The 18032-nt window shown below is 44.0% G+C and overlaps 1 protein-coding gene across 1 annotated transcript in view; it reads right to left on the bottom strand.

The window, feature by feature from the left end:
- LOC126203535 (uncharacterized) overlaps positions 1-18032 on the bottom strand; it is an 849800-nt gene that overhangs the window by 209195 nt on the left and 622573 nt on the right. Inside the window, exon 4 of the mRNA XM_049937860.1 lies at positions 13817-13950. Within this exon, the coding sequence (XP_049793817.1) occupies positions 13817-13950 (134 nt within the window). The remainder of the gene's footprint in view (positions 1-13816; positions 13951-18032) is intronic.

The raw sequence follows: 18032 nt of genomic DNA, 5'->3' as shown, positions 1-18032 counted from the left end.
CTAGATTTGTCACCGGTAGTTTCGGTCAACATGTCAACATTACGGAGAACTAAATTGCGAATTCCTGGAAGGAAGACGCCGTTCTTTCTTGGAACAATGTTGAGAAAATTCAGAACATGGTCATACAGGCAGTCGTTTTTCGCTTGCTCTGTTTGCGAGTAGAACGCGAAAGGAACTGACAAATAGTGGTACAAGACATTTTCCGCCTCGCTCCATACGGTAGTTGGCGAAGTTCAAAATGGTTCAAATGGCTCTGAGCACTATGGGACTCAACTGCTAAAGTCATTAGTCCCCTAGAACTTACAACTAGTTAAACCTAATTAACCTAAGGACATCACAAACATCCATGCCCGAGGCAGGATTCGAACCTGCGACCGTAGCGGTCTTGCGGTTCCAGACTGCAGCGCCTTTAACCGCACGGCCACTTCGGCCGGCAGTTGGCGAAGTCTGTACGTAGATGGGGATGTAGATGTGCATACCGGTCGCCCATAAACGGTTCGAACGGAATGCAAGATTGGAAAGAGGTCAGTGATGGTGCTTGCCAAGCACTCGAAAAATTTCGAAAGAACAGAAGGGGTAAGTCATGGTACGTGACACAAATTTCTCGCTAATGAACAGAACATGTCGCACGTTACCCAGCGTGGTCCAAGTCTTGTTAAACGGCATCGTGAGAGACAGGTAGGTTCCTATGGGGTCCTATTCCCCAAGCGTCAGTCTCAAAACTCATTGAGTCTACTACTGTAGAAAAGAGGGGTGACAAAAATGATGGGATACTTTCTGTTATCGTGTCTGACCTCCTTTTTTCCAGTATAGGGCAGCAACTCGACGTGGCATGTGCCCAATAAATCGTTGGATGTCTCCTGGAGAAATACTGAGCCATGCTACCTCTATAGCCGTCCATAACTGCGAAGCTGTGGCAGGTGCACGATTTTGTGCACGAGCTGACCTATCGATAACGTCCCATAATTGTTCGATGGGATTCATGTCGGGCTATCCGGGTTGCCAAATCATTCGCTCGAATTGTCCAGAATATTCTTCAAACCAGTCGTGAACAATTGTGGCCTGGTGACACAGCACATTGTCGTCCATAAATTTTCCATCGTTGTTTGGGAACGTGAAGTCCATGAAAGACAGCAAATGGTCTCCAAGTAGAGGAAAATCCCATTTTCAGTCAATTATCGGTTCACTTGTACCAGAGTACACAGTGTATTCCAACACAGCTCACACTCTTACAGAGGCACTACCAGATTGACAAGTGCGTTGTTAACAACTTGGGTGCATGGTTTCATGGAGTCTGCGCCGCACTCAAATCCTACCACCAGCTATTACCAAACTAAGTAGGGATTTATCTCACCAGGCCACAGTTTTCCAGTAGCGTAGAGACCAAACGATATGGGCAAGAGCGCAGGACTGGTACTGCAGGTGAAGTCGTGCTCTTATCACTCTTGTCGGCCGTCTGCGGCCCTAGCCCATTAACGCCAGATTTCACCGCAGTGACGTGACATTCGTTTTACACCCCACATTAATTTCTGTTGTTATTTAAAGCAATGTTGCTTGTCTGTTAGCACTGACAATTCAACTCAAACATCGCTGCTCTAAGCATTAAGTGAAGGTTATGGGGCACTGCTTTGTTCGTGGTGAGAAGTAATGCTTAAAATTTGATTTTCTTGGCACATTCTTGAAACTGTAGATCTTGGAATAGTAATTCTGTAACGATTTCCGAAATGTAATATCCCATTCATCTAGTTCCAACTGCCATTCTGCTCTCAGAGTCTGTTACTTCCCGTGGTGGCACCATAATCATGGCGCCCACAGTGTAACACGTGTTAAGTTCGGCTCGCGAAATTTAGTTGAATTCGAAGGTGTTCTCGCAGGTGGTGTTGTCTAGTACAAGTGGAAATCGTGTAAACAACAGTGTTCTGTGCAGTAGTGCTATTTTTTTTCTGTGCTCCGCCAATATCTTCGAGAAAATGGTAAACAGAAGAGTCAACAGCAGCGCGTCCAGCAGCGGGGAAGCATCAGGTGCGGCGGGCCCGCTCTTGGCGGAAGGTGCGGCCGCGGCTCCCGGTATAGCGGAGCTGGTCCGCTCTGAGGTAAACGCTGCGCTTCGCGATAAAAACAATCTCGATGTGATAGCAGGCACTATATCAGATACTGTAACGGCAGCAGTATTGGCCAAAATGCGTGAAACTGTTGAGGCCAATACTGCCGAAATTACAGCACTAAAAAAGTCTGTGTCTGAATACGAGAAAAAGGCACGCGAGTAGGAAGTGAAACTATCTGCCGCAACTGACGAACTAGAACAGTACCAAAGGCGAAATAGTCTACGACTGTTTGGAGTAGTAGAAAATAAGGAAGAAGACACGGACAACCTGCTTATACAGGTTGCGCGTGAAAAATTAGGCGTTGAAGTGACCAAGGCAGACATTGACAGGAGCCATCGGGTGGGACGAAAACTGCCAGGTGTCACCAAACCTCGCCCAATAATAATTAAATTTGTCTCGTACCGAAAAAGGGCAGAGATCTTTACCCAGAAGAAGAAGTTAGCAAGGACAGGGCTTACAATAAGGGAAGATCTGACACACGAACGGCTAAAGATTTTAAACAGTGCCATATCCCATTTCGGTCTTCAGAATGTGTGGACTCAGGATGGCAGAGTAATCATTAAGACAGAAGCTGGAAAGAAGACAGTCACAAACATGACAGAACTGAATAGTATTAAGTGAAGCTACTCGAGCCAAAAGTGCAAACTTAACACCATTTGCAAATTGTAACAGCCCTATACTCAGATATAGTCTTGTAATTTTATTAATTTTTTAACTATACCCATATTTGTACCTTCAACTAATTGGTTTTGTAATTGTATTAACTTTTCACTTTTTTTGTGTCTGTAGCTCTAACCATTACTTAATTTTAGTTACTGCTAATACTTTTTTCATTTTCTCAGTTTATTCTCTTCCGTTCTGAAATAGTTCTATTGCAATTATTAGTCTCTCCTTTAGTTCATTAATCACCCATCTCTTCGGTTTAAATTGTTCATAATAAAAATCACTATCAGTTTCACTTTAGCAAATTTTAATCTAATTGTAGCTTCCTACGATAATCACTACCAGTATCACTTTAGTAAATTTCAATTTAACTCTAGCTTCCTACGATAATTTATTAATTATTAAGCTTACTTTTCTCTGCTGGCAGCATCGGCCTCTTAAATCACTCCCTTTTCCCTTATTTCCACCCTAAGCTGTTTCAAATACGCTAATTACATTTCTCCTCTTACGACAGAGGATACACAGTGACACACAGCCGTCACTATTTTGGTCATATTCTCCTTGCACCGAATACCACTAATCCATTTTCTATACTCCCGCAACCTCAGGAAATCTCTAGCAGTCGCCTTTCTTTCGGCACTCGCGGTGTCACAAACAGGGCGCGCAAAATCTCGGACACCCCTGTGTTATGTCACCTGGCGGAAGCAGCGGCCAGTGCCCCTCGCGGCAGGTAATGCCTAACAAAGGGACAAACCAGTCTGCCACCCTACTCCAGGCTGCTCAGCAGAACGCGTCAGACCTTTTAGCAGCTCACTGCAACATCCAGTCTTTACCTGCACATTACGAAGAACTTAGCCTCCTCTTCAACCAACTAAACTACCACGTAATCCTCTTATCCGAAACGTAGTTGAAACCACACATATCCTCTGCATCTATTCATCTCCCAGGGTACACATTTCTTAGGGCAGACAGATCAAAAAAGCGAGGTGGCGGGGTCGGCGCGTGTATACGAACAGATCTCAAAGCGAAAGTCTTATGTACGTCAAATCCTGCTGAAGAAAAAGAGGCTGAATTCATGTTCATTGAAATAAATATACAAAGTTGGAAATTCTTGACTGGCGTCGTGTACAAGCCGCCAAAAATAAGCTCAGTGAGTTCCTTCCAGTCGGAATTACATTCAGTTCAGTGTCAATACGAACATGTCATCGTAATGGGTGACTTGAACATAGACCTGCTAAGAGACACTCCCTCCACAATAAACCTAAGAAGACTGTTTAGTTGCGATAGCATGAACATTCTTCCATTACAACCTACACACCATACGGCGCACAGTCATACTCTTATAGACGTAATCGCAACGAAACAGACTGACAAAGTAAGAAATGTTGGTCAAACATCGGCCCCTGGCCTCTCAGCACATGATGTAATATTCCTGGCCTACTCTGTGCAGCCCCCAAGGATCAAATCGCGTTACATAACTTGTAGGAACATGAAACGTATTGACCTTGACGCTCTAACAGCCGATTGCTCAGAAATCTCATGGCATCAAATAATCAGAAAACCCACAATCGACGGCAAAATTAATGAACTTGTTGATAAACTCACTGCCCTCTATGATAAACATGCACCTGTGTGCACAATCCGTGTAAGAAAATCTCCTGCTCCATGGCTGACAGCTGAATTATGTCAAATGATGACTAATAGGGATGCTGCCCACAGGCGTTTCAAGGCAGATACGAAACCCGAGCGTTTCGAAGAATATAGAAAGCTACGGAACAGAGTGAAACAATGCATTCGCAATGCTAAAATCAGGCACGCTCGCTCCCTTGTATGCAGCGATCTGACGCCCACGACTCCATGGAAGAATCTCCGTAGCTTGGGGGTCGGAAAGGCAAAATCGGAAACTACTTTTCATGTGTCAGCTAACGAATTAAATGAATTCTTCTCTGCACCTCTGAATACCAGCACAGCTGATAATTACCGTCCACAAGAATCCCAAAACAAGATAACTAACAACGATACCTTCCATCTAAAACATGTAACAACAAATACGGCAAGAAAAGCAATAATGAGAATCTCTTCTGATGCAATAGGCAACGACAGTATCGGTATAACCATGATTAAGAATGTTGGCGATATCTTAGTACCTGTCTTAACTGACATATTTAATTTTTCCCTCGTGAACGGAATATATCCCACTGCATGGAAAAGAAGCCTAATTCGACCCATCCCTAAGATCGAAAACCCGCAACTGCCTAGTGATTACCGACCAATTAGCATACTGCCTGCTGTTTCCAAAGCACTTGATTATATTGTTCATGACCAAATCACTGAACACTTGCATGAATTCAGCCTATATGACAAATTTCAATCCGGTTTACGTAAACATCACAGCACAAACACTGCTCTAATTAAAGTAACTGATGACCTGAAATATGCCATCGACAATCGAAAGGCAACAATTTTGACGCTACTGGACTTCAGCAAAGCTTTTGACACTGTTAGCTTTGACATATTGCTCAGAAAAATGCAACAGCTTAATTTCTCTGATAGTGCAATGAGATGGTTTGAAAGCTACTTAAAAGACAGACAGCAATGTGTTGTCTGCGTAAATGAAAAATCTTCCTGGAAACATGTTTCCTCGGGAGTGCCCCAAGGATCAGTCTTAGGACCACTTTTGTTTTCTTTATATGTCAACGATATTTCGTCGGTTCTGTCCTCCTGTAAATATCGTTTCTATGTCGACGACCTCCAGCTCTACCTACCTGTCAGACCTGAAGATGTAAACACTGCAATCGCTCAGATGAATGATGATCTGTCTTCAGTAGTGACATGGGCGAAAAACCTGGGGCTTAAACTAAATGCAAAAAAGACGCAAGTAATCTTAATAGCCCATCAGAATTTAATAAGTTCAGATTTCCGCGAACGGCTACCTCCCATTCTGCTCGACGGTACTCCAGTACCATATCAGAAAACAGTGAAGAACTTGGGTGTAACTTTGGATGAGCATCTCAACTGGGCGGAGAATACAGTCGCAGTGTGCCGAAAGACGTCTGCTTGTCTCTATGCTCTCAAAAAGTTTCGGAACATATTTTCACAGGACTTGAAACGCCAGCTCGTGCAAGCACTCGTTCTACAGAACATCCACTATTGTGATGTGATTCAACAAGGCATGAGTAGTGAGAACAAAAGACGGCTAGAGCTAACCACGAATGCCTGTGTGCGTTACACCTGCAACATTCGCCGATATGTTCATGTTAGTGCTTCATACTCCGAGCTAGGGTGGCTGCGGCCGGACAAATTGCGTGACTACCACACTCTATGTCTACTCCACCGACTCCTCGTCGCGCAAGCACCCCAGTACCTTGCTTCAGAGATTAAAAACCTGTCATGTCATCATAATCGAAACACGAGGTCACTCTTATTTGGTATCCTAACTGTGCCCACTCACAAAACAAAAACATTTGCAAACTCCTTCTCAGTTGCCGCTGTCCGCCTCTGGAACAAACTGCCCCTTACCTTGCGCAAAATCCAATCTCCTGCTGCTTTTAAGAAGAAGTTGAAGCATTTCCTACTATCATCCTCATAAAGTTCTCCACAAAATTAATGTACAAAGCCAATCCTCTCATCCGTCAAATAGCAACGCTAGCGTCTCCTATCTTGCTCCTTTCTCTTCTTCCTCTTCATCTATCTCTATTAGCCACGCAATCTTCTTTTCCTTTATATTTCCTTAATTATGTTTCATCATGCCTCTCTATTCTTCTCCTCTCTTCACCATGAGTGTCCCTCATACTCCCTGCTGCCAGCACTCCTATCTAAAATCTGTCTCTTCAATCATGTCTAATTATAACAGTACTTATGATCTAAGGATATAAACTCTATATGTATGTATTTTTCCAGGTGTACGTTTCTAATTGTTTATTTCACTTTTTGTACTAGATGTAGTTTAACATGCCTACTAAAACATATGAATGTAAAATAAGTAGAATGCCTGGTTAGATGTAAGAGAGGGCCTGATGGCCCTAATCTTGCCAGGTTAAATAAATCAATAAATAAATAAATAAATAATCATGTGGAGGACTGTGAAACTGTTACTCTAGAATAATCGCAGTGAAAATTGTTAAGTGAGAACTTTATCCTAAAATTCTCTATATGGATCTCACCCGAAAAATGGCAATGAACATTCATTTATTGCGCCAGATACTGGCCTTCAAAGGAAGTCATAAAACAAGGAAAAGTCGTCGCCAACTACTGCACGCGGGGTCTTACTGCCCGAGACCGGACCATAGCCGCCAGCAATCATTGTGGGCGGACAATGCTTCCCGCCGATTCCACATGCCAGAATGTTACGCCACCCAGGCTGCGATACTATACACCGGTCACGGATCTGTTCGGCCGAAGCATTTCCTGCCTCTGCACATTCGCACGCAATCCAAACATTCACTAGCCATTAAAAATTACGCAGAGCACTCTACTGCAAGTCACCATATGTTATAATATCAATAGTATTTTCTGTACCGAATATCCATGTTTTCAGCCTCAGAATGAAAACTTTATTCTGGTTATTAATAAAACCGGGGTGCATGATGATTGCCGGGTTCACCTATTCTCAGTACGTATTGCAGAATAAGTTTGTGTAATAGGAACTTGACACATTCCGAACAAAATTCAGGATTTGCAACTTAGTGTCATAATGATATTAATTTGGCCAGAACTATTTGAAACCGTATAAATCACATTATATTTTTAAGGGACTCAGTGCTGGGACGCTTGCGCCTAAAAATAGTGGGCTATTGCTTACAAACAGGTCCCACGAACACTAATTTGCAGACTACTCAAAAGAAACGAAATATATGGAAATGTGTGCGAACTTACACTATGACATTAGTGACGAGCTATTGCTATTTAGTTAAGAATCTCATGAGTGATCCCAGCAACATATCATGTGAGCCTTTAGAAGATGGCTCGAAGTGGAGACCTGATAGAATGGCAGAAGCGAGATATCGCGTCTGCAAGTGCCCATGTCCTCACTGCGACAGACGTGGCCCTATATGTTGGTATATCATCGCAGACTTCCAACCTGTCCTCTCGCAGCTATGTAAAAGCGGTATAAGGTGATAAAAAGATCCTAACCGACAGAATTGGGAACGAATGTCACGCTTTGTCAAGGACCTCTGGTTTCAGTCATGAAAGGACTTGCTGATTTCAGTGAAAGACGGTCTACCTGAAACAGTTTCGGTGTCACGCTTTGTCAAGGACCTCTGGTTTCAGTCATGAAAGGACTTGCTGATTTCAGTGAAAGACGGTCTACCTGAAACAGTTTCGGAGCCAGCATTGCGGTGGGAACTGCATGATAAGGGCTTTGTGTTTTGGGTACCTCTCAGTAGGGCATTTTTCAGGGAGGCACATAGAATGTCACCAAACACAGAAACAACAAAGTAGCTGTGTGGAGGTATATCGTGCGGTTCCACAGTCACGGTCTTACATCTTGTAATCTACAGTGTGTGGATGGTATAATTCAGAACCACGGAAGTTCCATGGCGTTTCGGAAGTGTTTCCCGTACCAAGACCTGGACCCACTTATTCGGGTTACCAGCACAATAACGCCCCACGACTAGCCTTTAAAACACCCGATCGTATCGTCATAGAAAATGCCTGGGACTAATTGGAAAAACTGTAGAAATGTAGCAATCAACATCCCCACAGTTTGGTATTTCTACCTCATCCAATCATCAATGAGTGGCTCCATCTCCAATACGCCGTACCTGTAAAGACCTGTGGGCCCTGTTCACAGTCGAATGGAGGATGTTATCAAGGCTAGGAGTGGTGTAAGCGTGATTACCTCCTGACTAATAACTTGTCCGGTGTGAGAAGAAACGTCGGAAAGAGATCATTGATCGGTGTACTTCCATAGTTCGGGAATGTGTCTACTCTAGATGTATAGTGGTAAGTGAAATGAAAGGTATAGCGATAGAGTGTGTATGAGAACGAAAATAAATTGACTCGTGCGATGGCGCGGGATCGATAGCTTGTCTTACTGTGTCTTTGTTTAACTTCCGAGAACCCGTTTACCTCCTCTATCCCCAGACGGTAGCTGGCGCAACGCCCACTTAAGCGGATCAGTCGCGCCTGCGGAGACAGACGTGTGCTTGAGTTACTTGGGACATTTTCGCCTGTAACGGACTAGAGATGGTACATTTCCATATAATTCCCTGTGGTGGCCGAGTGGGGGACTTCTACTTGGCGCCTTCTACTCCTGGTGAGCTTCCTGCAGCCGAGGAGTGGCTGTTAACTTTGCGAAGCGGCTTAGAGAGAAGTTAGTCTAAGTGCATAAAGTTTAGCACACGACGTCGAGACCTATGAAACTGTTACTCTAGGGTAATCGCAGCGAAAATTATTTAGTGAGAACTTCCTGCTAATACTGTCTCTATGTATCTCACCTGAGAAATGGCACTGAAAATTCATTTATTGCTGCATGCCATTGCTAAAATTTCATGTGTGTGTTTATCACTACCGTTTATTGTGAGTGATTGTACTCCTCTGGATGGAACGATAGAGGGGCAATACTGCCCACTGTTCTAATATGTCAGCTGGGGACCTTACTTACTTTCTTAAGTTTGTAAGTAGGCTGTTTAGGTTTGTACACTGCTGGCCAACGTAAATGCAACACCAAGAACGACAAGAGGTAGCACAACAAGATTTATTTTGTGAATAACATGTTGACCAAGTATCAAATGATTACGTTTACAGACGTCTGTGACATGTGGTTCCTGCCAGAATCAGTAGCCAGAGTAGCCGCCATTGTTGGAGATCACCGCTGCCACACGTCTCGGCATTGAGTCAAAGAGACGTTGGATGTGTTCCTGGGGTACAGCAGCCCAAGCAGCTTCCACACGTTGCCAAAGATCATCTGGTGTGGCAGCTGGGGACGTAATCTGGGTCACTCGTTGAGCAACCATGGACCACATGTTTTCTATCGGCGAAAGATCCGGAGAGCGAGCCGGCCAGGGAAGCAATTCAATCTGGTTATTGACGAAGAACCTTTGGACAACGCGTGCCACGTGTGGTCGCGCATTATCCTGTTGAAATATGGCTGTGGCCGAGCCCTGAATCTAAGGAAGGACAACTGGCTCCAGCACCTCGGATATGTAGCGCCGGCTATTTAAAGTACCGGCAATGCGTACTAGAGGCGTGCGAGAGTAATATCCAATGCCGCCCCATACCATAATACCCGGTGTAAGACCAGTGTGGCGGTGCATAATGCAGCTGTCCAGCATCCTCTCTCCACGGTGTCACCACACTCGAATCCGACCATCGTGGTGCTGCAGACAGAAGCGTGCCTCGTCAGTAAAGACAACGTCATTCCATTCTGCCGTCCACATCCGTCTGTCATCACACCATTGGCGACGGAGACGTCTGTGGTTCTGCTTCAATGGTAGACGAAGCAATGGACGTCTTGCGGACAGACCACTCTGCTGTAAACGGCGTCGAATGGTACGCGCCGACACTGGATGATGCGTTACAGACGCAATGTGCTGTGCTATGGTTCGGGATGTCACTGAGCGATCCGTCATTGCCATGCGCACAATTTGCCTATCAGCACGTGCAGTGGTGCACCGAGGTGAATGCGATAGACCACGTCGGTCCGTCGTACCCTCCTGCATCCAACGGTCACATATCCGCATTACAGTTGTTAGGTTTCGTCCAACACGACTAGCGATTTCTCTGTATGATAATCCACAATCTCGGTAAGCCACTATCCTTCCTCTGTCGAACTCGGATACTTGATCAAAAGATGTTCGCTGTTGTCTACGAGGCATAACTGATCGTCTTGTGAAACAACCACAAGGTAAACACATGTGCCGAACGTACACTCGTCGAAATCGCCAAGCCTTAAATGGCGCTATGAGGTGGCGCCACAGGCGCGCGTGATGTGCGTCTGCGCTGAAATTCTAATCAGTTGCATATCTCATCGCTGCAAACCCATGGTGTAAATTTCACTTGATTCGGATGCTTCCTTCAGGGTGTTGCATTTAAGGTGGCCAGCAGTGTATATTGGTAACGCCACCGCCACGTAGCGCTCTGTATGAAAATCACTGGCTGTGCTGTGTGCAGTATGTGGCTAGTTTGCATTGTTGTCTGCCATTGTGGTGTTGGGCAGCGGCAGCTGGATGTTAACAGCGCGTAGCGTTGCGCAGTTGGAGGTGGGCCGCCAGCAGTGGTGGATGTGGGGAGAGAGATGGCGGAGTTTTGAGAGCGGACGATCTGGACGTGTCTCATTAAGAAAGAGTAAATTTGTAAGACTGGATGTCATGAACATATATATATACATATATATATATATATATATATATATATATATATATATATATATATATATATATGACTTTTGAAAAATATTAAGGTAAATACATTGTTTGTTCGCTATCAAAATCTTTCTTTTGCTAACTGTGCCTATCAGTAGTTAGTGCCTTCCGTAGTTTGAATCTTTTATTTAGCTGGCAGTAGTGGCGCTCGTTGTATTGCAGTAGTTCGAGTAACGTAGATTTTTGTGAGGTAAGTGATTTGTGAAACGTATAGGTTAATTTAGTCAGGGCCATTCTCTTGTAGGGATTACTGAAAGTCAGATTGCGTTGCGCTAAAAAAAACTATTGTGTTTCAGTTGAAGCACAGTCACGTATAATTTTTCTAAGGGGACGTTTCAAGTTGTATGATAATCACGGAAGTGCCAAAGCAGAAGAAGGTTTCTGCGCCGTTGAACCACAGTTACATATTATCAATAATTTTTTGTATCCTGTAAATCTTTCAGTTTCTTGTTTAAAGCGATATTTTAACGACCTCACTTTTTCTTTCTAAATGTGTTCCTTTCTATTAGTTACATTTGTACATTTTGTATCCAGACTGTTAGTACTATTCCCAGGTCCCAGAAGGCTTATGTCAACGCTAGTAAACAGAAGTACGTCTTATTGTGTTGAAGTAAAAGTTGTTCATTAATTCTGTGTGTCAGAGGCTACATTCTTATTAATCTCATAAAAACAGTTAAACCATTGATTTGAATAAATTTTATATTATGATTAAATGTTGAGAGCCCGCATCTCGTGGTCGTGCGGTAGCGTTCTCGCTTCCCACGCCCGGGTTCCCGGGTTCGATTCCCGGCGGGGTCAGGGATTTTCTCTGCCTCGTGATGGTTGGGTGTTGTGTGCTGTCCTTAGGTTAGTTAGGTTTAAGTAGTTCTAAGTTCTAGGGGACTGATGACCATCGATGTTAAGTCCCATAGTGCTCAGAGCCATTTTTGAAATGTTGAGACATATTCGTCAACAAATCGGGTGGCAATTTGGTAGAAGACTAATCGCAATAAATTTTGTGCTTAAGACGTGGTCCAAATTATTCCTTGCACTTTACCACTTAACTACCTCCTATCTATCACAGTTACAGGTAGTGAGAGAAAGAGACACGGAAAAAGAGAGATTATATTGTAATTGAAGGTGTAAGTGGGAGGAAAGAGGGTAGAGGAAAGGAAGGAAAAGGAACTGATGATATTAGCTGCATATGCGGAATCAGCGGCGAGAAGTGAAAATGCGTGCCGGACTGGGACTCGAACCTGGGATCTCCTACTTATTAGGCAGTTGCGTTAATCACTGGGCCACCTGGACTCAGAGTTAAATAAAAATGCGCAGACTATGTCAGCACGCTTCTCAGCCAATCCACATTCTCACCTAGTGTCACCTCTTATTCGCAGTCGCTTTCCATGTCCTCCTTGTTCATAATTTTAGTTTCCCACTGGAGGTCGAACGTAAATATGCATCGGCAGTCATGGCTGTGGATTCATAGCCCATCGAAGCGCATCAGTTATATGAAAAAGAGATTGGCACAATGCTAAAAAGAGAGAAAACCAAAGATAGACAGGATGAATGGTGGCAGATAAACTTATATATATATATATATATATATATATATATATATACGAGGTGTGGCTAGAAAAAACCGGACTAGTACTGGTGAAACAATAAAACGAATGCAATAAGGCTGAAAGTCGCGTGGCCTGTCACGTGACTCTCGCTCCGCCTACTGCTCGAGTTTCATCTGCCTCCTGCACTCAGTCTGCCCGTGGCGTCTGTTTTAAGTAGTTGACGTTTTGTCTGTGCGTCGAAAAATGTTGAGTGTACAGAAAGAACAGCGTGTTAACATCAAATTTTGTTTCAAACTAGGAAAATCTGCAAGTGAAACGTTTGTAATGTTACAACAAGTGTACGGCGATGATTGTTTATCGCGAACACAAGTGTTTGAGTGGTTTAAACGATTTAAAGATGGCCGCGAAGACACCAGTGATGACACTCGCACTGGCAGACCATTGTCAGCAAAAACTGATGCAAACATTGAAAAAATCGGTAAACTTGTTCGGCAAGATCGCCGTTTAGCAATCAGAGCAGTGTCTGAGTTAACAGGAGTTGACAAGGAAAGTGTCGAACAAGTTTACCGATTTTTTCAATGTTTGCATCAGTTTTTGCTGACAATGGTCTGCCAGTGCGAGTGTCATCACTGGTGTCTTCGCGGCCATCTTTAAATCGTTTAAACCACCTAAACACTTGTGTTCGCGATAAACAATCATCGCCGTACACTTGTTGTAACATTGCAAACGTTTCACTTGCAGATTTTCCTAGTTTGAAACAAAATTTGATGTTAACACGCTGTTCTTTCCGTACACTCAACATTTTCCGACGCACAGACAAAACGTCAACTACTTAAAACAAACGCCACGGGCAGACTGAGTGCAGGAGGCAGATGAAACTCGAGCAGTAGGCGGAGCGAGAGTCACGTGACAGGCCACGCGACTTTCAGCCTTATTGCATTCGTTTTATTGTTTCACCAGTACTAGTCCGGTTTTTTTCTAGCCACACCTCGTATATATATATATATATATATATATATATATATATATATATATATAGAGAGAGAGAGAGAGAGAGAGAGAGAGAGAGAGAGAGTTTAAGAGTAAGCTATCCGGAGGTGCGCCGTTATGGGACGCGTACTTTAGCAGCGGTACTCACTGGCTCTTCGTTGACGATCCACAGGAGAGTGGCGGCTGGGCGGGACCACGTGCTGGAACACGTGGCGTTGAGCGTGTCGCCCGTGCGGTATCGCGGCTTCACACCAGAGATACTCGGCACGTCGTCTGGCACCTCTGTGGGAGAAACGCACACAGTAACTCTCTCATCTTTTTCGGCTGATTGCAACTTGAATATGTCTCTAGTTGCAAGTTACAGGCATGTAAATAAACGTGTTAACAACGGATTTAAATATACGGACTATGTCGGGCACGAAATACGAGGTGCATTCAATTTCTAAGGCCTCCGATTTTTTTTCTCCGGACTGGAAAGAGATAGAAAGATGCGCATTGTTTTAAAAAGAGGCCGCGTTCATTGTCAATACGTCCCAGAGATGGCAGCACCATACGGCAGATGGAATTTTACCGCCAGCGGCGAGAATGAGAACTGTTTTAAATACTTAAAATGGCGACGTTTTCGTTACTTGAACAGCGTGCAATGATTCGTTTTCTGAATTTGCGTGGTGTGAAACCAATTGAAATTCATCGACAGTTGAAAGAGACATGTGGTGATGGAGTTATGGATGTGTCGAAAGTGCGTTCGTGGGTGCGACAGTTTAATGAAAGCAGAACATCGTGTGACAACAAACCGAAACAACCTCGGGCTCGCACAAGCTGGTCTGACGACACGATCGAGAAAGTGGAGAGAATTGTTTCGGGGGATCGCCGAACGACTGTTCAACAGATCGTCTCCAGAGTTGGCACTTCTGTGGGTTCTGTGCACACAATCCTGCATGACGACCTGAAAATGCGAAAAGTGTCATCCAGGTGGGTGCGACGAATGCTGACGGACGACCACATGGCTGCCCTTGTGGCATGTTGCCAAGCAACGTTGACGCGCAACAACAGCATGAATGGGACTTTATTTTCGTCGGTTGTGACAATGAATGAGATGTGGATGCCATTTTTCAATCCAGAAACAAAGCGCCAGTCAGCTCAATGGAAGCACACAGATTCACCGCCACCAAAAAAATTTCGGGTAACCGCCAGTGCTGAAAAAATGATGGTGTCCATGTTCTGGGACAGCGAGGGCGTAACCCTTACCCATTGCGTTTCAAAGGGCACTACGGTAACAGGTGCATCCTATGAAAGTGTTTTGAAAAACATATTCCTTCCTGCACTGCAACAAAAACGTCCGGGAAGGGCTGCGTGTGTGCTGTTTCACCGAGACAATGCACCCGCACATCGAGCTAACGCTACGCAACAGTTTCTTCGTGGTAACAACTTTGAAGTGATTCCTCATGCTCCCTACTCACCTGACCTGGCTCCTAGTGACTTTTGGCTTTTTCCAACAATGAACGACACTCTCCGTGGCCGCACATTCACCAGCCGTGCTGCTGTTGCCTCAGCGATTTTCCAGTGGTCAAAACAGACTCCATAAAGAAGCCTTCGCCGCTGCCATGGAATCATGGCGTCAGCATTGTGAAAAATGTGTACGTCTGCAGGGCGATTACGTCGAGAAGTAACACCAGTTTCATCGATTTCGGGTGAGTAGTTAATTATAAAAAAAATCGGAGGCCTTAGAACTTGAATGCACCTCGTAAATACTCTTGACACAGAAGATCTACGTGTCAGGTTTCTGGAGAAATATGTTTACATGATGAAGGACGTAGCCAAATGGTGTCAAGAGGGTCCGGCCTCCCCCTATCACCTAAATGGAACTAGTGAAACTACACACGACATAGTTGCCGCGTAGTATAATTGAAACATATTTTCATTTTCAGTCATATGACAAAAATGGATACGCACATTCGATATTCAGTGAGAGCAACGAAAAATTTAAACTATCTACACATCAGTACCACTACCGGCTGTCGACTATCCCTATTGTAGGCAAGACCAGTAGCTCTCCGCGCTTGAGCTCAGTTGTTTTGTTCAAATGGCTCTGAGCACTATGGGACTCAACTGCTGTGGTCATAAGTCAGTTGTTTTGTTAATCAAAAACATGGTTCAAAGGGCTCTGAGCACTATGGGACTTAACTGCTAAGGTCATCAGTCCCCTAGAATTTAGAACTACTTAAACCTAACTAAACTAAAAACATCACACACAACCATGCCCGAGGCAGGATTCGGACCTGCGACCGTAGCGGTTGAGCGGTTCCAGACTGTAGCGCCTAGAACCGCTCGGCCACTCCGGCCGGCTTTTGTCAATCAGTTCAGTTCTCAGTTGCAGTTGAATTTAGTGTAAGTGCTAACGCTTACTGTTTTTGTGCTGTTTGCTGTTTTGATACCTTCTAATTATTGAAAGCTTTGTAACAAGAAAGAAGAGGACACCCGATTTTCATTCGTTCGATAGCGTCATAGTAAATTAGATACATTTATTTGCTACTACAATAGTCTAATTACCTACTTATAGTAGTTTAATGTTAGCATTGGAGTCATTATTTAGACGAGCCGGCCGCTGTGGCCCAGCGGTTCTAGGCGCTTCAGTCTGGAACTGCGCGACCGCTATAGTCGCAGGTTCGAATCCTGCCTCGGGCATGGATGTGTGTGATGTCCTTAGGTTAGTTAGGTTTAAGTAGCTCTAAGTTCTAGGGGACTGTTGACCTCAGATGTTAAGTCTCATAGTGCTCAGAGCCATTTGAACCATTTTGAGCCATTATTTAGACACGTCCGAAAGAACAGATACCATCTTCATATAGTTAAGACTAATCGCCCATTGACCTTCTTCTTCCGTGCTGGATCCATACGCATTGTGTGAACTGTTACGGGACTCGGTTAGGTTGTCTGCCGCGAGTAATGATTGTAACGGGCAGGGGCACTGCGAATGTAGTGCGTGGATAGTAACTTGAGGTTGTGGGTTTCCCGGGGAGCGTGTCCTCGGTAACTCAGATGGACAGAGCGTCTGCCATGTAAGCACAAAATCCCGGGCTCGAGTCCCGGTCGGAGCACACATTTTCAACTGTGACCGTTGATGTATATCAGGCCCTGGCGACCGCTTAGGGTATTGATTTAATTATCATTTCACTATTTAGAGCTAGTAGAACTTTGAAGTTCTAGTATTTCACAAGGGAACACGGCGGTAAATATCGTAATGTATAACATTAAATTAAAATCTCTGCATAAAAATTGACTTGAGTTTGATCAATATCGCCCGAATGGTGATGGTTGCATTTCTTTAAAAAAACTGTTCAGTATTGTATCATTAGTAGCCCAAATGGCAAAATGTGACCCAGTCTCGTCACCCAGGTGGTACTCAATTAGAAGAACCAGTTACAACACGGAACGATGGGGAGGGATTAGTGGAGAGCGGAAGGAGTACTTGATGACACCACGTTCTGTAGTTCGTTCGTTTCTAAAGGATTTTTTCAGCGATCTGCTTGAATACATCAGAGCAGACTGCTTCCTACATCCCTCCCTTCCCCTTTCGTCCCAAATCTATTTACTCTTTCGTAACACACTATCAACCGATACCAACGATTCCATGCACAATTAAATGTTAAAATATGCAGGCACTGATGCACTATCAAATGAATAAACATGAACAATCAAAGGAATAACATACAATGTCAGAATTTAATCTGTGTTCCGACGCACTTTCTTTTATTTAAAAACAATGTACAACAACCAGTTTTTCCTATTTCTCCATCGTGTGTGTAGCTCTGCGTGTTGAGCCGCTGAACTAAATTTCCTTCGATTCTGGAGCGGAGGTGATATGAAGCAATCCGCCAGAAACGTTGAAAATTATTTTCTGTGATTTCAATTTTCAATTTAGGTGAATGCCGGGTTTGGTCCACCGTAGCTAATTCTTTCCAAGTATCACTCTTTCCTGACAGATTCTAATTAGCTTAAACTGTAGTCACACTGCTTAAATGAAAAGAGCTGCATTGAAGACGAGCGGACCATTTCTTCAGGGACTCCCGGCACTAAAACCTGTAAAATAAATGAATAATAATCCAAATTCTCCTCATTTAGTATCAATCATTTGTCTATCGTGACGTACTTTAATGCAGAAAGTGATATTTCTTACACTGCAAGAAGTGACAAACGCATATTTAATTGAGGAAATTTGGCAAAGTGTAAGGTTGAATAATTCCAGATCCCTTTCAATTTCGTCACCAAAACTTGTTCTAGCTTCTCTGTCGAACAGAGCTCTCTTTATTCAAAAAGCCCTGTCGGCAATTATCACGGTGTCTCAAAAAATTTGTGCCCGTCAATTC

The sequence above is a fragment of the Schistocerca nitens genome, chromosome 9, assembly GCF_023898315.1.
Source record: "Schistocerca nitens isolate TAMUIC-IGC-003100 chromosome 9, iqSchNite1.1, whole genome shotgun sequence".
Classification (NCBI taxonomy): Eukaryota; Metazoa; Arthropoda; class Insecta; order Orthoptera; family Acrididae; genus Schistocerca; species Schistocerca nitens.
The sequence above is the reverse complement of the archived record's forward strand: the minus strand, read 5'-3'. Positions and strand labels throughout refer to the sequence as shown.